The sequence below is a fragment of the Nicotiana attenuata genome, chromosome 1 (genome assembly GCF_001879085.1).
Source record: "Nicotiana attenuata strain UT chromosome 1, NIATTr2, whole genome shotgun sequence".
NCBI lineage: Eukaryota > Viridiplantae > Streptophyta > Magnoliopsida > Solanales > Solanaceae > Nicotiana > Nicotiana attenuata.
Window position 1 is genome coordinate 63393045 of NC_031989.1, and position 23472 is coordinate 63416516.

At 36.9% G+C, this 23472-nt stretch overlaps 1 protein-coding gene and 1 long non-coding RNA gene across 2 annotated transcripts in view; one reads left to right on the plus strand and one right to left on the minus strand.

Annotated features, from left to right (window-relative positions):
- LOC109241251 lies at positions 2104 to 3037 on the minus strand. Its single transcript, XR_002070214.1, has 3 exons — positions 2930 to 3037; positions 2625 to 2678; positions 2104 to 2381 (listed from the first exon to the last, which is right to left on the minus strand). It is a non-coding gene; the product is annotated as an uncharacterized LOC109241251 (long non-coding RNA).
- The window catches only part of LOC109227584, a 21243-nt gene continuing 7810 nt past the window's right edge, over positions 10040 to 23472 (plus strand). The window contains exons 1-7 of the mRNA XM_019392785.1: positions 10040 to 10499; positions 11491 to 14160; positions 20271 to 20709; positions 21407 to 21635; positions 22000 to 22164; positions 22749 to 23021; positions 23143 to 23388. Of these exons, the coding sequence (XP_019248330.1) occupies positions 10097 to 10499; positions 11491 to 14160; positions 20271 to 20709; positions 21407 to 21635; positions 22000 to 22164; positions 22749 to 23021; positions 23143 to 23388 (4425 nt within the window). The 5' untranslated portion in view covers positions 10040 to 10096. The remainder of the gene's footprint in view (positions 10500 to 11490; positions 14161 to 20270; positions 20710 to 21406; positions 21636 to 21999; positions 22165 to 22748; positions 23022 to 23142; positions 23389 to 23472) is intronic.

The following is a 23472-nucleotide window of genomic DNA, read 5'->3' on the forward strand; positions in this document are numbered from 1 at the left end:
CCTGTTTCATCTGTTTATCATGTACTTTGTGTTTGAGGTATAGCCGGAGCCTTGTTACCGGTATTTCCATATTACATTACTCTTCAGTTGTGTTTAGAGGCTCCGTAGACAGGTTGTTGTAGTGTCGGGTATTGGAGTTAAAGTAGAAATATTGATGTTTGGCAAAGATTTGTAAAACTTGTAATATCTTGATAATTATGTTTTAAGCTGCTAATGGAAATGAAATGGAAGTTGTTAATGAAATACTTACTAAGTGTGATTAATGGAGTCCATCTCCTAATTATTCATGAATTAGTTTGGGTAGAATGAAACCTAACGGGCTTGCTCAGTCGGATTTACTCGGTTGAGCGCCGGTCGTTCCTCGGTTTTTGGGCGTGACATAATTTTTGAGCTATATAATATTATGGAACAAAAGGTGTTGATTTCTTTAGGCTTCTTAGGATCCATGTTCTCTTTAATTTAATGAGAAGTTGCATATATGTAGAGCCTATTCTAATTAAATTAAAACTTAGTATTTTCTTACCATTCTCAAACAACAAAATTCTATTACCAAGTGAATGAATAAGAAAGATTCCTCGATCTTGTACAACCGTGTAAAATAAGGTTAATTTAATGTGTCGGTGATGAGCAGTCCAAAAACATTAAGTCCGCAAAGAATTATACCTAATATCAAATTTATAGGATCGTCATAGGTATAGTTCAAATCAGTAAAGAATTTTCACCCTCGAGTGATTTACAATTATAACCTAAAATTATACAAATATTTAAGAGTATTAAAGTCGAATATTACAAGAATATTTTAGTCATCCAACATTTAGCATAAAATATTTGTGCTTTTATAATATATATATAGAGAGAGAGAGAGACTAATCTCTATACTCGATGTAACACTAAAAATAGTAAAACTTCACACGCATATTTGTTCTAAAGGTAAACATTGTTGGAGTAAATAGAAGTCATTAATGTATGTAATAAATTAACATTGTCAGTAAACTAATATTTGAATTCAAGACGTAATTGGCCATTGCTTGACCCTCCAAAGGATCACAATTTTATAAATATATATGATGCGTAATTGCATAAACTTGTTATTTGGTCCTATTTTTTTTTAATTAATTCCTTATTCATTATTCATTGTGTTGTTTTAATAATATTTCCTTAACATGACTGCTATTCAATGCATGTGACAATATTTGATACGAAATCTAAACAATGCAACAAGACAACCAAAAGTATTTACGTACCCAAAACTCCAACAATTTAGCCGCATTACTCCCAAAGCACAAAAAACAAAAATGACGATTATTATACAAATTTAGGAAGAGAAACACCCTTGCATATTACTCAAGACCCCAACAAAATCCTATCCTTCGTCACCCCAAAACACAACCATCATTGATTCAAATGCTGATAGAAAAAAAAAGCAAGAAGGAAATAATACAAATATTACAATTCATGTGACAAAGAAACACTGCAACATAATACATTTATAGCTACAAAACACAACGTAGCTAATTATGAAAATTTCCGTGGCTAAACACTTTAGCTACAATATTTTTTTTCGTAGCAAAATGTAGCGTAGCTAAAAGTTAGCTACAAACTTTACATGGCCCGTGGCTAAGGATTAATACTTATTGCTACAAAAATTTAGTATTATAGCTATATATAATTTTATACTTTTGCCACGACAAATACATTTATAGCAAATGGTTTTATACTCTTGCCACGAAAAATAAATCTGTAGCTATCTTTATATGGTAGCCACAAAGTGTTGTAGCGTGGCAAAAGATTTAAATTTATTTGTAACGAAAATTTAGATATGTAACTGCTTTCATATAGTTTTCCGTGGCAAAAATATTTTTGTTTAGCTACGGACTAAAAGTTTCATGGCTACAAATCAAAATTCGTGGTTAGATTATTTTACTATATTTTAATTTTTTGACAAAAATTTTAATTTATTATAGTGACAAAAGTTTCTCTCACAAATCCTCTGTTTCTTAGCTATTTAATTTTTTTTAAAATTTTCCAATTATTCTATGGCCGTACATAATATATTAAAACTAATAACATATTAAGCTTGAGAAATAATTTATTCTGCACAAAATGGCATTTAAAAGATTTTACAAAATAAATTTCAAAATACTCATTTGTACTAATCAATTAATAGCATCTGCAGTAGATAAGTCTTCTACAATAACTAAAATTTGAATAAAAGAACTAGCCAATGTGAGGCTTGATTGTAATAGTGATCAAAAATAATGTACAGAATTTCACATTAAATGAAATTAAGTGTTTGCTTCATGATTCATGTTGTCATCCTCATCGCACCCTTGATCTTCATGCATCCAAGAATTTATGAAGCACTCTTCATAATCACTATACTGAAATAATGAAATAACATGATATTGTGAGAAACTTATATTTGAATTATCAAAATATATACCGAATTAGATGCATTTACGCTTAGTAATTAAAAAATCAATAAATTATGGAATAAGAGAAAACTTAGCCATGAATCAAGTGAAAAAAAATCTAAACTTTTTTCCAACACAGAAGACAAAAGAAAAAGCATTTAAATAAACATCATAAAACTTAAGGAGATGAAAAAAAGAAGTAAAACTTACACTTTGACATTAGAAAAGATTGAAATTTCTCAAAGGCACCTTTCTCTTGAGCCCCTATAAATAAAAAACAAACATTTGAAGCAGAAACCCAAGTCAATTAGGTGTAAGGCACAAAACTATCAAATCTTTAAAATCACATCACTACTTATAAAAAAAATATGGCATAATATCTATCAAATTGCTGGAACAATTCGCAAAATTAAAGTTAAAATCCCAAATCCAAGCAGGTGTAAGGAAACTCGAAAAGCCTACGATTTAAGAGACAAACAAACACGGTACAATTTTTGTCCATAAATGAGAAATACCTCTTACTCCTTTTTGTCTTTCTCGCGGCTTTAATTAACGTCGACTACTGTGGAAGAAAGAAATTAGAAAACGGAAAGGGAGAGTGGCGGCCTAGAGGAGAAGTTTAGATTTAGGTTTGGAGGTTTATTAGGAGTCGTCCCCCTTCTTATATATTTTGGTTTATTTACTTCTTAATATAAAAATACCATAGATACAATAAAAAATTCAAATACCATAAATTCAAATAAAAGTAAGAAAATTACATATAAACAAAGAATAAATATAGTACATTTAAGTAAAATAAAAATATTCTTAAATACATTTTCTTTATAGATTTTTCATCTTATAAGATATTGTTAGTTTTGTTATATGTTCATAATTCAATAATATTAGCTACTTAATTTTTAGTGTTAAGTTAGGTTTATGATAATTAGTAAGTTATTAAAATAGTATTATATTAAAATCAATAACTTTTATACTCATCTAAATTGAATATAACTAGTAATCAAGTACAAGCACATAATTGTTTAAATCTAATATATAATATATTTAAGTCGATTATTATTAGTGATGAAACCATAAATTCATTGTAAATCCGTAATTATGTAGCTACAAAATATCAAATTTCATAAGATTATTATTATTTTCTTGTAGTGTTAAATGTTTTTCTTATATATAATTGGAGCCTTTGATCATTTATCAAAACTAAATGTACCAACCCTCCCCCAACAAAGCTTTTAATATATGAGCACTTATTTAAAAATGACTTCTTATATATATATATGATTAAGTGATTTAAAAATTATTAAGAACCATATACTTAAATATCCTACAACAATTAAAGTCCTCAATATGAATACTTTTTTTGAAATAAAAAGGTGCACTTATTTAAAAGTAATAGAGTATATGACATACACACGGCAGTAATATAAAATATGAGTTCGATCAAACTCATATATTATATTATTGCAATGTTAATTCTAAATATATATATATATATATATATATATATATATATATATATATATATTTGTGTGTGTGTATGTGTGATATTTAATTTATTATTAATAGTTGTGGATATTAATGTCATATACTCTAAAAAAAAGGGCAGCTCGGTGCACTAAGCTCCCGCTATGCCCGCGTCCGAGGAAGAGCCGGACCACAAGGATACAATAGATCCTTGTGGTCCGAGCCTTCCCCGAACCCCGCGCATAGCGGGGGGAGCTTAGTGCACCAGGCTGCCTTTTTTTAAAGAGTATATGACATACATAAATATCCACAACTACTAATAATAAATTATAAATATTACATAAATAAAAACGATAAGTCTAAATAGTCAATTGATAAATTTTGTTGCTATAAGCAGGTAAACAAATGATATATTATTTGAGAATGAAGATTAATTTTGCATTTTAAATAATTATGTAATCTCATACACAACTACTATTTTCTTCCTTAATCATATACAATTACATTTTTCTATCTTATAAGAAAACTGCAACTGTTACGTTTAACATTACTATTTTGTTACCTAATAGTGTTAGACAACTCTTGTCATGATTTTCATAATAGAACGAAAATATTCATTATTTTGTCATGGCAACTATTTTCATTTTTTTAAGCTAACTATTTTCATTTTCTTTCTAGTTTGAAGTTAAAATACTCATTATTAGCTAAAAGATTTTGTTTCGAATAATTTCATAGGTCTTTAAGGTTATTATTACTATAGAAAGTTTCAACTTGTGGTAAAAGCTAATTATTGGCTACGAAATTTTATCAGAGCAATAAATTTGTGGCTAGGTAAGTATATATTGAAAAATAATTATAGCTATTAAGCAAATTATTGTCGTCGTTTTTTAGAACTTGAAGCAAAAATATTTATCTAGCTACAATATTTTGTTTTAAATAATTTATTATGGTTAAAAAGTTACTTTTTCTACAATAACTTTTGGTTTGTAGCAAAAACTAACAATACAATAATTTTGTCATAAAAATAAATCCGTGGCTAGATCATTTACCTATTGCCACAGTTTTTTATAATTTGAAGCAAATGTATTTCTTTATCTATAATATTTTATTTAAATAATTTGTTGTGGCTAAAAGGTTACTATTGCTATAATAACTTTTAATGTGTGGCTAAAATGTATGAATTAGCTACACAATTTTATTGTAGCAATAAATTTGTAGCTATTTAGGCAATTATTGCTACGATTGTTAGTAATTATAGCAAAAATAAGGAATTAGCTTTACCAATTTAATTTCGTGGCTAGCAAATTTTACAAATTTGTAAATAGCTAGGAAATTCTAATTCTTGTGGCTATTGTTCGGTATTAGCCACAATTTTTAAATTTATAACGTAGCTATAAATACCTTATGTTGTAGTGAAAATTAATTTACCTATAGAAAAATGATATATCGTGTGTGTTGGCGTTTTGCAATAAAATAATAAGGAACCGTATTCCTTTTGTTGGAAAAAGAGGCGATGCAATATGAGTTCTTGTCCTTGTCAAGTTGGTATGGCTGTAGACTTAAGAATAAGTAGGAAACATGATCGGATTAGAATCCCATGCAATTAATATTACAATTTTATTCAACATGAAATTATATTTTGAAGAAATAATTTATTTTTTGAAGGGCAAAAAAGTCAATTAAAATTTCGGAATATTTTAGTCGTTCAACATTTAGCTTTTAACATTCCTGCTTTTATAATAATATAATATAATAATATAGATAGATAGATAGATAGATATAGATAGATAGATAGATAGATAGATAGATATAGAATCAGAGATAGATAGATATAAATATAGATATAGATTAACGGAGGATATATTTAGATTATTTCAGAAAGTTCATAGATAGATTTGATCATTTTTCCTTTATTTTTTCTTTCACTTACCGTCTTTCATCTTTCAAAAAACCACTTCGTACTTGTTTCGCAAATTATCTCATACTTATTGCTAATCATTTGTTAATAATAATATCTTGCAATACTGATCTTCAAATCACAAGAAAATATTTATGAGTTATAACAAAAACCTTTCGTGTTTAAAAGGACTCAAGATTTATAATTATTTATTCATAAATTATGATAATATACCTCATTTTAAGTTTCAATTAAAATTTTCTTTGTTTAAAATGATAAAATTTTGGTAAGTTACTATGTCATATTAAATATAGTAATAAGGTCCGGTCAAATTTAAGTTTATAGCTAACAAATGGAGACAAGTTTTAAGGGTGATTGTATATCTTATCTATTACCTTATCCAATGCTATTAATATGATGCACTTTAATGGGTACAGAGTATAAAAAAGAAAAAAATTAAAATTTATGGTCCAAAATATGTCATAAATAATTGTATGATTATAAATTATAAATTAAGAAGTTTAAAGTTAAAGTTTTTAAAATAAATTTATCAATTTTGTTGAGTCAGACTAAAAAAAGGTACATCACATATTTTGAGAGTTTGTGACAGTAGAAAAACTATTTATTTGGATAACTTGTCTATGAACCATGGGATCTGTCACAGGCGCGTTTTCAGTCCGCCGAAAACCAGCTTGCGCGGCAGCCAAGACACGCACTTGACTTCAGCCTTCACAGTACTTAGCCAAAATTTCAGCAACTTTGGACTTAGAATATTTTTAGGCAGCTTCAACGTAGTAAGTTTTTGTACTGATTTAGGCAACGAAAAATAAGTAAAGGCAACAGAAATTTAGATGAACACAAGGCACAATATACAAAAAATACTTTCCCAACTTTGTATTTAACTCGAGCATACAAAGAAATTCAATTCAAGGTACAGCCGTGAACAAAAGAAGATTACTCTTGACCCTCAGATTTTTCTCACAAAGACTACTCTTAGTCTTAACGTTTTCACTCTTGAAAACGGCTTAAACATGCACTCTCACACGTTTTTCTCTTATGCCACAAGCATAAGGGTGCTGCCCATTTATAACACATGAACCAGCCCCTTTGCCTTACATTAGTTGCACTTAGGCTTACACATTTGTCCCACATAGCCCACTATTTTAGCCTAATGTAGTTGACAACCCCCAACTACTAGGAACATGTAAAAATCATGCCAATAATAATGGAAACATGGCCAAAAACGTGCTAACTCCCATCTGCCAGCATTTTGAACAAAGCCAACTGCTGCCCATGTGCACAACATGTGCCGTAACCGCTCTTGACTTGGTCAATCTGAAGCTTGTTGCCCATTTTTGTGCCTTGGCTTGAATCAAGCGCCAATGCCATTGTATCCAGCTGCATTGTAGCCACATTTTGCCTATGCCATTGCCTATGAACATGGCCCTTTGCCGTGCCCCAATGCCATGACAAGTTTGTCCCGCGCACTGCCTTCCGTTGCGCTTTAGCCTGCCTTTGCCACTTCGTTTTTGCCTTGCCTTGGCATCACTGCCTCATGCCTTGATTCTTTTTCCATGATCAAGTGTCACCCTTAACCCGCAACTCATTTTCAAGCCCTTGCCAAGCTGCCTCGCCTCCGTCAAAGCCTTGACCATCACTTGCTCGTTTCCCTTTTTTCGTGGTGCTACTCGTGCACCTGGCTTGCAACACTCTTGCTGCCTCATGATAACGCTCTTGTTGTCAAGTCAAGATCAAAGCGGCGGAGGTCTAACAAACCACCCACACCCTTTGAAACTCGACGTCCTCGTCGAGGTTAGCTCAATTTATGAGTCCTAAGGGGTTGACAAGCAACGCCTCTTGGCCTCCCTTCTCTTCAGCTACAATTGCATTCAATCCACCCACTTGTTTGTCGCTGGTCATTGCCTCTAATGCAGCCCTCTTATCCGCGGCAGTCATAGCATTTAACACTGATTTCTTTGGGTAGTCCCTTGCTCGATGTGGCCCATCACAAAGGAAACCACCACTGAATTTGCTGCCCTTCTCCTTGCTCTTTGAAGTACCAGCCTCATGCTTTCCCTTCCCCTTGTCTTCATTAGCATTGTTGTTTTCACATTTCTTCCACTCCTTTGCCTTGTCATTCTTTTCGTCGTTGGACTTCGAAGCAGAAATCTCATCACTCAAGTGAAAATCGCCCGATGCATCAACCGCAGCCATAGCACTTGCGAGGTTTTGAATATTCTGCCTTTGCAACTCCAATTGTGCCCATTGTTGCAGCTCGCTCATGAAGTTGTGCAATTTGTCTTCTTCCGACATATTGCTGATGCTCAACATCGAAGAAGTGAACTCTTTGACATATGCTGTAACCGATCCGGTTTGCTTCAACTTTTTCAGTTTGTCCCTAGCAATCCAAGACGTATTGCTAGGAAGGAACTGATCCTTCAATTCCTTTTTAAGCCGCTCCCACAACGCAATCTTTGGTCTGCCCAAACTTTCATCTTCAGACACACGAGTGCGCTACCATAACTTAGCATCTTCACTCAAATACATGCTAGTCAAGGTTACTTTCTCTTTCTCATCTTGCACACGAATAGCACGAAAGTACTGCTCCATATCCCAAAGAAAATTCTCCAATTCACGTGCACTCCTTGCACCACCAGATGCCTTAGGTTCAGGAATTTTCACCTTGAGACGATCAGCACCACGTTGAGGAGCATCCTCGCCCACAACACGTCGCAGCACCACAATCTCGGCTTTCAGATCCACATTCTCTTGACTTAGCCTTGCCAATTCTGCTTCAAGGTAGGGAAGCCTTGTCACGAGAGTCTGAATTTCTTCACCTTCAGGAAAATTTTCCACCAATGCCTCCAGTTTCGTTAGCCTTTCCCGAGTTCGTTGTTACCACCGGCCATGTTTTCAAACAAAAACAAGAAATCTGCCACTGCCCGTTGTGTCTCCGTCATAACCTGCCCCGCTCTGATACCCCCAATTGTCACAGGCGCGTTTTCAGTCCGCCGAAAACCAGCCTGCGCGGCAGCCAAGTTCCGCACTTGACTTCAGCCTTCACAACACTTAGCCAAAATTTCAGCAACTTTGAACTTAGAATATTTTTAAGCAGCTTCAACGTAGTAAGTTTTTGGATTGATTTAGGCAACGAAAAATAAGTAAAGGCAACAGAAATTTAGATGAACACAAGGCACAATATACAGAAAACTATTTTCCCAACTTTGTATTTAACTCGAGCATACAAAGAAACTCAACTCAAGGTACAGCCGTGTACAAAAGAAGATCACTCTTGACCCTCAGATTTTTCTCACAAAGACTACTCTTAGTCTTAACGTTTTCACTCTTGAAAACAGCCTTAAACATTCACTCTCACACGTTTTTCTATTATGCCACAAGCATAAGGGTGCTACCCATTTATAACACATGAACTAGCCCCTTTGCCTTACATTAGTTGCACTTAGGCTTAGACATTTGTCCCACATGACCCACTATTTTAGCATGTAGCTGACAACCTCCAACTACTAGGAACATGTAAAGATCATGCCAATAATAATGGAAACATGGCCAAAAACGTGCTAACTGCCATCTGCTAGCATTTTGAACAAAGCCAACTGCTGCCCATGTGCACAACATGTGCCGTAACCGCTCTTGACTTGGTCAATCTGAAGCTTGTTGCCCATTTTCGTGCCTTGTCTTGAATCAGGCGTCAATGCCATTGTATCCAGCTGCATTGTAGCTACATCTTGCCTATACCATTGCCCACGAACATGGACCTTTGCCGCGCCCCAATGCCATGACAAGTCTGTCCCGCGCACTACCTTCCGTTGCACTTTAGCCTGCCTTTGCAACTTCGTTTTGCCTTGCCTTGGAATCACTGCCTCATGCCTTGACGCCTTTGCCATGATCAAGTGTCACCCTTAGCCCGCAACTCATTGTCAAGCCCTTGCTAAGCTGCCTCGCCTCTGTCAAAGCCTTGGCCATCACTTGCCCGTTTCCCTTTTTCCTTGGTGCTACTCGTGCACCTAGCTTGCAACAATCTTGCTGCCTTATGACAACGCTCTCGTTGTCAAGTCAAGCTCAAAGTGGCGGAGGTCTAACAGGATCCTTGTATAGTTGTATCTATTGGTGGATAATGGATTCACACATAAATTGAAGTCCTAAAGAGTTAAAGGACCCAATTGACTTATTTGAAAACTTTAGGCACCCAACATAATTTGGATTTTGGGGACAAAGATTTATAAGCTCGTCTACAAATCACTGGAAAGCTAAATCTGGCAAGACTTCCGACGGGAACTCCTCCGTTTTCAAACTCTCCACGATGGAGAGTCATAATATCAGTTGTTGTAACTCTGTAGACGACGTCGTTTCGCAGTTACCACTTCAGCTGATCAAATCGGAGATCATCCCTCCGACACCGAACCGATCAAAATCTCCGTCCGAATTCGAGCCAGCAATTGACTGGCAGCCTAACTTCGCTGGCTACTCATGGATTGCCTACGGTGCCTCGTCTCTCCTCGTCATACGTCAATTCCCTAATCCTCTCTCACAAACTGAGACTGTAATCGGCACAGTTTTTCAGCAGGTCCTCGAGCTGTCAATCGACGGCACTGGCACTGTCTCCGCCGTTGCTTGGTCCCCGGTGACGCCTTCTTCTGGAGACCTTGCCGCCGCACTCGATAACTGCATTGGATTGTTTTCTTACAATTCTGACGCTTCTCATAGTAAGTTTCAGTTTCCTGATCTCGCTCTCGAATGTATATACTAGTATGCTATGTAGTTGATTACTTTTTTATACTTTATTAATCTATAAAGGAACAATCTTTTTCCTTTCTCTATCTATCCAGCACTGTCTTGTTGCCTTTTTGATTAACAACGTTACTTATCTAGAAGTGTGTATACTATTCCGGTACATGTTCGCTGCTTTAGTTTGGATGAATATTGAAGATATATCCCCTGTAATTTGATGTAGAACTGCTTTCATTCTGGATCTCTGGATCAAGAAATATGCGTGGTACAGTCGATGCATGAGTTGCAGTGTAATGCATTGGAGAATGGCCATAATATTCTTACACTAGGAGCGAATGTTTTGGCTTGTTGTCCTCTGGCAGCAATTTAAGTTACCTGTATTATGGTCCTTGGGTTGGAGTTGTAGAAGACAATTCTCTGATCACAGCGCAAAACTGACTAGAGAACTAGAGAGTAAAATTCAATAAATTTAATCAACCACATCTCAATCACAAATTAGTTAGGGTGGGTTACTGAAATCCATGTGTTCATTTTGCTTTATTTTAGCCTATTTCATTTCAACAGTCCAACACTGAATTATTTAAGGCCAATTAGGGGTTCTTGAAAACTAGAGGTTAAAGCTAGATGAAAATCAATGCCTAACGAGAATGCCCGGGGGGTGTCCAACTTGGTGAAAGGGTGCTTTTTTCTTTGGTACGTTACATAGTTAGAGCTGCGTATCATCTAAGTGTACTTGGAAATAAAATTAATACTCTTGCAGTAGTTGGATCCTATGCGCTAAACTCAAAAGCTATTCTGTTTAGGAGGTGATCTGGTTCTGACTGGATATGAATATGGAACTTTAAGCAATTGTTTTGCTAACATTAGTTACTATTATTGGTTAATTGGATATTAAATATCTCTCTCTCTCTCTCCCCCCTCCCTTCCATCCCTCTTAGATGTATAAATTTATTTACTCATATTCAGGTTCTTTTTGTTGGAGCCAGACCTCAACACTAGTGCAATCTACAAAGGTGGACTCAATCACATGGACGGGATCAGGAGATGGGATAGTTTCAGGTGGCATTGAATTGATATTATGGAGAAAGAAGGAGAGGTCGTGGGAAATAGCTTGGAGATTTAAACCAGAACTGCCTCAGACTCTGATTTCTGCTACTTGGTCAATTGAAGGACCTTTGGCTGCTGCACCTTCACATAGTGAAGGTTCGGGTTCAAAAATCCATGCAGGACACAAATGTGTTTTGGTATGTCAAAGAGATGCAGACTCCGGACATTCAGAAGCTATGCTGCCCCATCCGTTACCAGTTTCTATGATTCAGTGGAGACCATCTTTAGTTACACATTCAACTAGAGATGGCAGCTATTCTAGGAGGTTGGTGTTATTAACATGCTGTTTAGATGGAGCTGTAAGGCTCTGGAATGAGATTGATGATGGGAGGGTTAGAAAAGTTGGCAAGGATAGTAATGATCACAAACTGAGTAAATTCTCTTTTCGTGTTGTCGCTGTAGTTGAGGTAAACCAAGCATTAAATGGAATGCTGGGCTTGGATGTGTCTGTAAGATGGGCAACAGATATTAGTGGTTTAATAACTGTCAATGAGGAAGCTGTGACATATTCCTCATCAGATGAACATCAACAAAGCAATGCTGGTAGGTGTGAATGGTTGATTGCCATAGGTCCTCAAACGACACTGACCTTTTGGGCTATTCATTGTCTTGATGATTTTTCTCCAGTGAGAGCCCCAAGGGTGACATTGTGGAAAAGAAAAGAGTTGAACAGTCCTAATGAGGTGCCAAGGGGATTGCTCTTAAATAAAGTCCTTATCATGAGAAATCAGGTCTTTGGTCCACCAGCAGTGTGTTCTTTTATTAGTCTATTACCAAGTAACTCTCTAGCCTGGATGCAGTTATATTCTTCAAAATTCCCCAAAGGTGAAGAGGTATCTTCAGAACTGAGTAGTACAGACGAGTCGCCTCCAAATAAATGTCAGACTGAATGTTTACTATCACTATGTGCAAGGGGACTTTCAAATGCAGACAGTCACTGCAGTAAAATTCTGCAAGTTGCAATTCATCCTTGTTTATCTGAGTTGGAATTTGCTGCCTCCCTGGACACTGATGGAAAGCTCCTCTTTTGGTTGTTTTCTTCTGCTTCAAATACTATTGTGGGCCTCCCAACTTTGAGCCCATCTTGGAAACTGTTTGGAAAAGGTGCGATTGCACTCCCTCAACAACCCAAGTATACAAGCTTAAGATGGGCACCCACTCTGTTAAGTGAAGACCACCGTATTCTTGTCACTGGACATGCAGATGGAATAGATTTATTAGTAGTTAAGGCTGTGAAAACTGAAGAATTGGAAATAGTTTGTGACAAAATATGTACTATACCACTTACTGCTGGAAGTCATGGGCAGGGCCCGGATAGCGTCTTTTCAATTCCGTTGCCTTCCACTTGTAACAAAACTATTTTAAATAGCTTTTTGCTGTTTGCTGTGTGGGAAAAAGGCTTTCAGGCATTATCGTGGAAAATTAACCTTCATCACTATGATTTGTCGGAAACACGCTGTGGTTGCAGTTTTGACAGTGGAAACACCTTGCAGAACAATATATGGAAATTTGAGAGTAGTTATTCTGGTTATAGGTACCTTGTCTCTGTTGAACCTTCTTCATCAGTTTTGCCAGAGCCCCATGACAATGGTAAGATTTCAAGTTATGCTGTGATCTGTCCCACAAACTCTGGTTTAACTGAAGAAATTTTTGCTAATAATTTATATAGCAACTACTTTGCTTATCATATGGTCACTGGTTGTCTTGATGGTAACTTGCTATTATGGAGAAGTGTGCCTGCTGGGAGCTCGAATTCTCAATGGGATCTTGTTGGTAGGATTGCTTTGCAGCAAGGCCCTATTTTGGCTATATCTGCAAGTGTCTGTGGCAGAAAAATTGCAACTATCTCGAAAGGTCACTTAAGTACTTCTGCTATTCATATATGGGAATGTGCGAGAATTGAGGACGCTGGCAGCTTTATACTAGAAGACACTTTATATTTTGATGCAGAGGTTGTTGCTTCAAATTGGTTGACGATAGGGAATGGTCAGTTTTTACTTGGAGTTTGCTCAAGAGGTAAGGTGCAGGTGTTTACTCAAAAGCGGTGTGGAGGTCAATGCAATTTGGAACCGGAAAAATCATTTGAAGGCAACATCTGGGTATGTCTTGCAGCAAGTGATACTAACCCTACCATTCAAGACTTCTTTTGGGGACCCAAAGCCATGATAGTGGTTGTTCATGATGAATATATTTCTCTATTTAGCAAGTTCTCATACTTTATGAACAAGAAACTTCTGCCCCAGCTTGGTGGAAAAGTCTGCAAGCAGAGTTCTGTCTGTCACTATGGTTCTAATAAAGTGCCAATATTTTATGGTCATGAAAATTGTGACTATGCACAGTATCAGGCTAATTTTCCCTTGAAAATGGAAGTGGTCAATGAGACTTCACTGTTTAGTAGCTTGACAAAATCTAAAGAAGGCTTTACTTCTGTTAAAAATGGGATCTGGAGCATTTTAGAGATAGCAGAACTTGTAGGAGGATCTCTTCCTCTTGTTCACCCAGAGGCAATTCTTGTAAACTTACTTTCAGGTATTTATGATTTGGTTGATGCTCTTTCGCTTCCCCCACTCCCCTAACTCAAATACCCAAGTCCTCTTCTTCTTTAATGGAAGACGTTTTAGTACGATTTAGGCAAACCATTTGTTGTGTTCTTACGAATTAATTTGTGGTTGACTGCTTTAAGGAACTTACATGTGCATCTAGGAAGTAAATTCTATTATATCTGAGCTTTTAAACCAAATAATTAGCAGATTCTTGACAAACAAAACTGAATTACACTCTTTACTCTTCAGCTAGTAAACTCAAATATTTCTTGTATAAGCATACAATTTGAACAAAATTCTCCATTGTTAATCTACTTTTCGTGATACTTATAGGATCCAAATTTTGTCTCTCATCAGCAGAAATTGTCTTGTAATAATCGTCCCGTTTTGACCAATGGATCTTATTGTTTATCTTATTAGGCTTTCCTTTTCTTTTATGAACTAGGTAACATATGTCCGTGTCCTGCTTGCCTTACAAATGAACAGGTTTATTGTCCAATTAGTATTTCTATATGATGGTATCCTATGTGCTCTCTTTGAAAACCAATCATCTTAGTTTTGTGTAAAAGTTAAGTTTCTGAAAGTAATGACACATGGACTTTTATTTTAAAGTTAAAATCTTGTTTCTTGACTGTTTTCTGAAGAATTGATTTGCTCTAGGGGAAAAAAAGTTAAAAAAAGAGGAGGTAAAGGTGCATTTTTTGAGAGAAGGGTAAATCTATTAATAGATAATAGTAAAGATTCATTTTTAAGTTGGTTTTGGTTAAATACTAGTTAAATGCCTCGAGTATCGTCCTTAGGAGGACAAGAAGTCACTTGATGAGCTCATTAGGGATAAATAAACTAGGAGGAGAAATTTAATTTAGTGTTGTTTGGTTTTAATACGTAGTATCTGGCCCTCCTGATGTGGGAAGATCAGAATTTCTTTGCGATTTATCCTCATTCTTATCTTTTTGTCCTATTGTAAGACGTTACAGAATTCAGCAGCAACGCTATTCTTTAGTTTAGCAACTGGTATCCATCTTTCCTTCTGCCAAAACCTGGTCTTATGAAGGAAAGAAAACTTGATAAGGAATTGAGCTTGTTTTTTAAGTTTATTCCTTGTCTTCATTTTTAATTCTTAGGCTCTCCTAGTGAACTCACGATGGTGATATTCGGTGTTGAGAATTTAAACCAAAGCTGGTTAAAATACATTAAACTTTGTGAAATCGTTTCAGCTGTGTGCAATTTGGTTCTTCAGCATTGTGAGAATGCACGGTAGAAAATATTATTGATATTATTCTCATATGTTAAACATGATACAATGAGCCCTATATATATATATATATATACATAACATGTCCTACTCCTAATACATATGGGATTAGGGTTATTTACTACTATTTACATAACTATTCTAACACTCCCCCTCAAGCTGGTGCATATAAATCATATGTACCGAGCTTGTTACATATGTAGTTAATACGAGGACCAGTGATGGACTTGGTGAAAATATCTGCAAGCTGATCATTCGACTTCACAAACTTTGTAGCAATATCTCCCGAGAGTATCTTTTCTCTGACTAAGTGACAGTCAATCTCAATGTGTTTAGTTATCTCATGGAACACTGGATTTGACGCAATATGAAGAGCAGCTTGATTATCACACACAAGTCCCATCTGACTAATCTCGCCAAATTTCAACTCCTTGAGCATCTGTTTGATCCAAATTAGCTCACATGTCGCCATAGCCATTGCTCGATATTCTGCTTCTGCACTAGGCCGAGCAACCACATTCTGTTTCTTGCTCTTCCAAGATACTAAATTTCCTCCTACTAAGACACAATATCCAGAAGTAGAACGTCCATCAGAAGGTGATCCTGCCCAATCAGCATCTGAGTATCCAACGATCTGCTCATGGCCTCGATCCTCAAACAATAAACCTTTGCCTGGAGCTGATTTTATATACCGAAGAATGCGAACAACTGCATCCCAATGACTATCACACGGAGAATCCATAAACTGACTCGCAACACTCACAGGAAAGGAAATGTCAGGTCTTGTCACTGTAAGGTAATTTAATTTACCAACCAACTGCCTATATCTTGCAGGATCGCTAAGAGGCTCCCCCTGTCCTGGCAGAAGTTTAGAATTCGGATCCATCGGAGTGTTAACAGGTCTACAACCTGTCATTCCTGTCTCCTCAAGAATATCTAAGGCATACTTCCGTTGTGAGATCACAATACCTGAGCTAGACTGAGCGACCTCAATACCCAGAAAATACTTTAGTTTTCCCAGATCCTTAGTCTGAAAGTGTTGAAAGAGATGTTGCTTCAATTTAGTAATACCATCCTGGTCATTGCCGATAATAACAATGTCGTCAACATAGACCACCAGACAAATACAAAGACTCGAAGCAGAATGCCGATAGAATACAGAGTGATCAGCTTTACTCCGAGTCATGCCAAATTCCTGGATAACTGTGCTGAACTTACCAAACCAGGCTCGAGGAGACTGCTTTAGACCATAAAGTGACCGGCGCAAGCGACATACAAGGCCACGAGACTCCCCATGAGCAACAAACCCAAGTGGTTGCTCTATATAAACTTCATCCTCAAGGTCACTGCGGAAAAAAGCATTCTTAATGTCCAGCTGATAGAGGGGCCAATGGCGAACAACAGCCATGGATAGAAAAAGACGGACTGATGCTATCTTAGCCACGGGAGAGAAGGTATCACTGTAATCGAGCCTAAATATCTGAGTATATCCCTTGGCAACAAGACGAGCCTTAAGACGATCAACCTTACCATCCGGACCAACCTTGACTGCATACACCCAACGACAACCAACAGTAGATTTACCTGAAGGAAGAGGGAGGAGCTCCCAAGTACCACTCGTATGTAAAGCAGACATCTCGTCAATCATAGCGTGTCGCCATCCCGGATGAGACAATGCTTCACCCGTAGACTTAGGGATGGAAACAGAGGACAAAGAAGATAGAAAAGCATAATAGGGTGATGACAAACGATGATAACTTAAACCGACATAATGGGGATTAGGATTAAGGGTGGTCCGTATACCTTTCCGAAGTGCAATCGGTGTACTAGGAAGAGACAAGTCCGCAGTAGGAGCAAGGTCAGGTGCAGGACGTGAATCAGCTGGGCCTGATGCTGGGTGCGGACGACGATGATATGTCAAGAGTGGTGTTCCTGTGGCGGGGAGTCTAGGAGGAGCCACACTAGACTCCCCAACGGTTGGAATGGGTAAGACTTCTGTGGCAGAAGGTGAAGGAGGAGCTATAGTAGACTCCTTAAAGGCCCGTATAGGTAAGACCTCAGATATATCAAGGTGGTCAGAATGGTAAGAAGAGGTAAAGAAAGGTTTAGACTCAAAAAATGTGACGTCAGATGACATAAAGTACCTACGAAGATCAGGTGAGTAACAACAATATCCCTTCTGAACACGAGAATAACCAAGGAAGACACACTTGAGAGCACAAGGAGCTAACTTATCTTTCCCAGGGGCTAAGTTATGAACGAAACAAGTGCTCCCAAAAACACGAGGGGGAACAGAGTATAAGGGTGACTGGGGAAACAATACTGCATACGGAATCTGATTCTGGATGGGAGATGAAGGCATCCGATTAACCAAATAACAAGCTGTGAGAACTGCATCGCCCCAAAAATACAACGGAACATGAGATTCAATGAGAAGTGTGCGAGCAGTCTCAATGATGTGCCTATTCTTTCTCTCTGCAACCCCATTTTGCTGAGGGTTATAAGGACAAGAGGTCTGATGAATAATTCCTTGAGAAGTCATAAACTGCTGAAATTGAGAGGATAAATATTCTAAGGCATTATCACTGCGAAAAGTGCGAATAGAAACACCAAATTGATTTTTAATTTCAGCACAAAAATTCTGGAATATAGAAAATAACTCAGAACGATCTTTCATTAAGAAAATCCAAGTACATCTTGAATGATCATCAATGAAACTAACAAAATAACGAAATCCCAAGGTTGAACTGACTCTACTAGGACCCCATAAATCAGAATGAACTAAAAAAAAAACAGACTCTGCATGACTCTCAAGACTACGAGGAAAGGAGGCTCGGGTATGTTTCCCGAGCTGACATGACTCACACTCTAATGTAGATAAACTAGACAAACTAGGCACCATCTTCTGAAGCTTGGATAAGTTTGGATGTCCTAAACGTCTGTGAATGAGGTCCGGAGGATCTGTAACTAGACATGCCTTGGAGGAATTGAGTGAGTTAAGGTAGTAAAGGCCTTCTGATTCAAGTCCTGTTCCAATCGTCTGTCCCGTACTGCGGTCCTGCATAATAAAAGAATCATCAATAAAATATATACCACAATGGAGGGCACGAGTCAAACGACTAACAGATGCAAGATTAAAAGGACAGCCAGGGACATAAAGAACGGAATCTAGAGTGACAGGGGGTAGGGGATTCGCTTGTCCAACTCCTTTTGCTTTGGTTTGAGACCCATTGGCTAAAGTAACAGTGGGAAGAGACTGTGAATACGCAATATTTGACAAAAGTGATTTATTACCAGAGATATGATCAGAAGCGGCTGAGTCCACAACCCATTGTCCAAGAGGACTAGACTGGGAAACACAAGCAAAAGAATTACCAGCAACAGAAGTATCAGTCTGAGCAACAGAGGCTACTTGTGGAGATGTCTGCTTACTTGCTCGATACTGAAGGAACTCATTATACTCCCCTTCAGATAAAGAAAATCCCTGGTTACTTGTAGTCTCGGTCTGAGCAACATAAGCATTTTTGGGTGGACAACCATGTAAAGAATAGCACACGTCACGAGTGTGTCCAAGTTTATGACAATAAGAGCACTTGGGTCTAGAATGCACGGTAGAAAATATTATTGATATTATTCTCATATGTTAAACATGATACAATGAGCCCTATATTTATATACATAACATGTCCTACTCCTAATACATATGGGATTAGGGTTATTTACTACTATTTACATAACTATTCTAACAAGCATAAATGAATCGATGCCCAGCCATAATTATGAGGTTGTGAAAGTCAGGAACATGCCAAAATAGGAGCATCTAATGCTTACTGCTGCCAAAATTGATTTAGATTTTTTATTGGGCTGTTTGACTTATAAAAGTGCTCTTCCGAATAAGTGGAACATTCTAATATTTGTACATTTTTGGAGCACTTTTGAGATCCCAACTACCCTAGTTGATTGGATGCTCTTCATAGAGAAGCAGATGATACTTGAGGCTCTTTTGGTTTCACTAATGCAACATCTAATGGTACTTGCTTAACAAATGCAGAAATGAGTATTAGTAACATTTGGATAGGAGCACCTAAATTAACAAAAATCCCCTCAAAGTAAGGTGATTTGTTATCGTAAATAACATAAAACTTTTTTTGATAAGGTCGTAAATAACATAAAACTTTTCTTTTACAAAACTAATATTCATGATAATATCAGATATTCTTAATAAATTTTTAATATAAAAAGTTAAAGCAAAGCCTGTACAATCATACTAATTATACAACTAGTATTGGACCTTGGTATTGCAATTCCTAAGTAAAACACCTTGCATTAATTTTTACTGCATAACAATCTTCATATTTTTATCCCTGTAACTTATGCCATGAACCTAATGACCCGCGGAGTTTTTTTTACAAGGTAAATAATCCCATAAAGTTTCCTTAAAATCAGAAAGCAATCGTGTTCATTTGCTCGGGGAGATGTTGGCTCACGCTTGCTTTCAGGAAACATTTGTATGATTGCAAAGTACAGGAAACTTTTTATCTTCTACCCACATCATTTGCCTGTACTGGGTTTTGTTTCTCTATTTGTTATTCTTGGATGTAACTATCCTCTAAATCCTTACCCTGTCGGTTGTGTAATCGATATTTTATTGTGCCTTCTTTTTCAGCTTTATGTTTTACTTGTCTGAAAATACTGCCAGGTTTCTGTCATCAGAAGATTGTTGCCAATTTGTTTCTTATCTGCTTATGTTCCCATCATGAAATTCCAGTCATTTTATTTAGACTTATTATACTTGCTAATTTGAGCTTGACCTTAGGGTTGTGTGTTCCAAATGTGTATAGGTAATTGGAAACGTGCATATGTAGCTCTGCAGTGTCTCAGTAAACACGTAGCTTCCCCAAAGTTATCTGTGGAAATATGCTGCCTTCGAGCCTTCAGTGGTTTAATATTTCCCATTTCGTTGTCAAACTATCTTGAAGGACATGTCTTGTTAAGCACTGGGGAGAAGTCATTTCAATGGGGTGGACCTTCAGAGGTTCAAAAAGGTTTCCTCCAAGCTTCCTCAAGCTGGGGATATGCTGCATCTGATAATGCGCTCTCTATCTCTTCTGCAAGATCTGAAATTACTGACTTTCTAGAAGCCTTTGATAAACTTCATAATTTTGCAACTATATCTTCCACTGAAATGATGCAAATTCGAGCTGCTATTCATCTTCTAGATGAAGTTAGCAATATGCAGTCAACTTCTGCCTATAATAGCCTTGATGGACCTGGTCGAAGGTAAAGTCTATGTTAGAAGTCTAGAATAAATTATCTTCCATGCTTGTGACCGTATCTTCATGCCAATTGCCAAGTTTGTAAAGGCTCAAACATTCTTTTTATGATCAACCTTTATGTTAAGTTCTCGAGCTTCTGTGTTCTGTCAATATTTGTGTATAGTGATAATCAACCAGAGAAGTGTAGTTTTTGGCAGACAAGAAAAACATATTCCAATTTTGCTTTAGATATAGACACTAAGTTTTGAAGTGGGTGGAGAATCGTAAGGTCTTAAATCCGAATCTCAGTGGAGACAAAAAACAGTAGGTGTGATTTCTTCCCATCAGCCTAAGCCTTGGTGGGAGAGTTACCTAGTACATGTGCTAGTGGGAGGTAGCAGGTGGAATAGTCGAGTTGTGCACAAGCTGGTTCGTACACCACCGCCATAAAGAAATAGATACTAAAAGTTTCAATGAGAGTAATGCATCACTCTTCCCTATGCTTGGGATTAGAGTAGAGTTGGCAAAATCTGTAAATGGTGACATAAATGGATAAAAAATTACCCCTCCCCCCCCCCCCCCCCCCAAAAAAAAAAAAACCCGATGGCTCTATGCATCAATATTCTCTGATAGATTGGCTCAGAATTTTTGTGGGTATTATTCAGCTATAGTTGCTTCTAATTAATTATCATTCATTGATGCTACTTGTCTTTTCTTCCTAGGTTTTGGGTTTCAGTGAGGTTTCAGCAGCTGTATTTTGTTCAACGATTTGGCAGACCACCATCAGAAGGTGAGCTGGTTGTGTACTCGGGGCTGATTGGATGGGCTTTCCACTCTGATTGCCAAGAGAATTTGTTTGATTCTCTTATATCTAAGGAACCATCTTGGCGAGAAATGCGCGATATGGGTGTTGGATTATGGTATACAAGTGTGGCACAACTGCGAGTGAAGGTACTTTTTTTCATTAAGATTTTGAATTCGGTTGTAGCATGGCAAGTGAGGTTTTGGAAAGTGAGTTTTCCACCACTGGAGCAAAGTGGGAAAGTGAAACTGTTGACTCCTGGAGGGGGATTTGGGAGTAGGATTTACGATATAAAACAAATCAGCTGTATCATTTGGTTATTTTTTCGGAGGTACTGTGTAGTTGTATATTCTGTAACAATTCAACAACTCCCAACTGAATCTACAGCTACTCCTCTTGCTCTTTCCTCTGAAAGGGGTGAAAGAAACAGGAAGAACCAATGTCTTATATCCTTAGCTTTCATTTTCCTATGTATTTGGCATCGCAACTCTGACTCAGGTGGGTTTTCTGCAGATGGAAAAGCTGGCAAGGCAGCAATATTTGAAGAATAGAGATCCCAAGGCATGTGCACTTCTGTATATTGCATTGAATAGGCTTCAAGTTTTAGCGGGCCTTTTCAAGATTAGCAAAGATGAGAAAGACAAACCTCTGGTTGCATTTCTTTCACGCAATTTTCAGGTAATTTTTAAACGTCTGCTACTTTATTTGTATGCCTGATACAAATATTTTCAAAGAAATGTTACCGAGTTTTGACCAATTATTTATGAGTGAGTTTTGACCCATTTATCTTGAATTGTTTCTTAAATTTTCTTTTCCAGTATCTAAATTGGGAAAGTAGGAACATGTTGTAAAGCGTATTGTTGTTATCAAATGATCTTGTGTACCGTCTTTCCATGCCCTACATTTGGGATAATTCTTATGAAAATGTGAAAGCAAATCTGACAGCGTGTTAAATTAAGTGCATAAACTTTACTTTTATATTTCTCGTACCTTCTCTTGAATTTACATCTCTTTTTTTGAGTTAAATAAGCAAAAGATTTCATTACTATTAACTTGCCTTCTCACATATTCTTCTTGTAGTTTGTTTTTTTACAAGATTTGCACATTACCTCTGTTTTAAAATGTTGAGTTCTCGATGTGAAACTGTTACTCTTCTTTGTTAATTTGTTTGTAATCCAAGTTTTAGTCTTCTGTATTTTCTTATTGAGCATCGTTACTCAACGTTTAGTTGCTTAGAAGTTTCACCCATTCCCTTTGTTTAGGAAGATAAAAATAAGGCAGCTGCTTTAAAGAATGCATACGTGTTACTGGGGAAACATCAGTTGGAGCTTGCAATTGCTTTCTTTTTGCTTGGAGGAGATACCACGTCTGCTGTCACTGTTTGTGTGAAGAATCTTGGGGATGAGCAGCTTGCGCTTGTAATTTGCCGACTTGTTGAAGGTTATGGTGGAATGCTAGAGCATTACCTTATTTCGAAATTGCTTCTCCCATCTGCTCTTGCCAAAGGTGACTACTGGCTTGCAAGCGTACTGGAGGTATTCAGCTAGAAGTTTAGATTTTAGAGAGAGTGATGCTTTTTTTTTTTTCCTTAAGGGATTGTGTTGGTTGCATCTTGTTCCCTTGTTTATATACTCATTTAAAGTTCTTCATTTGCAGTGGATATTAGGAAAACCCTCACATGCTTTTCTTAGAATGCTTGCTTTCCCAACGGGTTCCTTGAACGATAAGTCAATATTCTCATCCCGTCAACCTGCCTTCTTAGATCCAAGCGTTGGTGACTTTTGCTTAATGTTAGCAGCCAAAACTACCATGAAGAATTCTATTGGGGAGCAAAATGCTGCTGCCTTGAGTAGATGGGCGATCTTGATGAGGGCCACTGCCTTAAGCAGATGCGGTCTACCTGTAAGTTCATCTAATTCTTTTGGTTTCCCTAATTTTTGGGGATTCGCAAGCTTTTTTTTTTTTTTTGGGGGGGGGGGGGTTGGG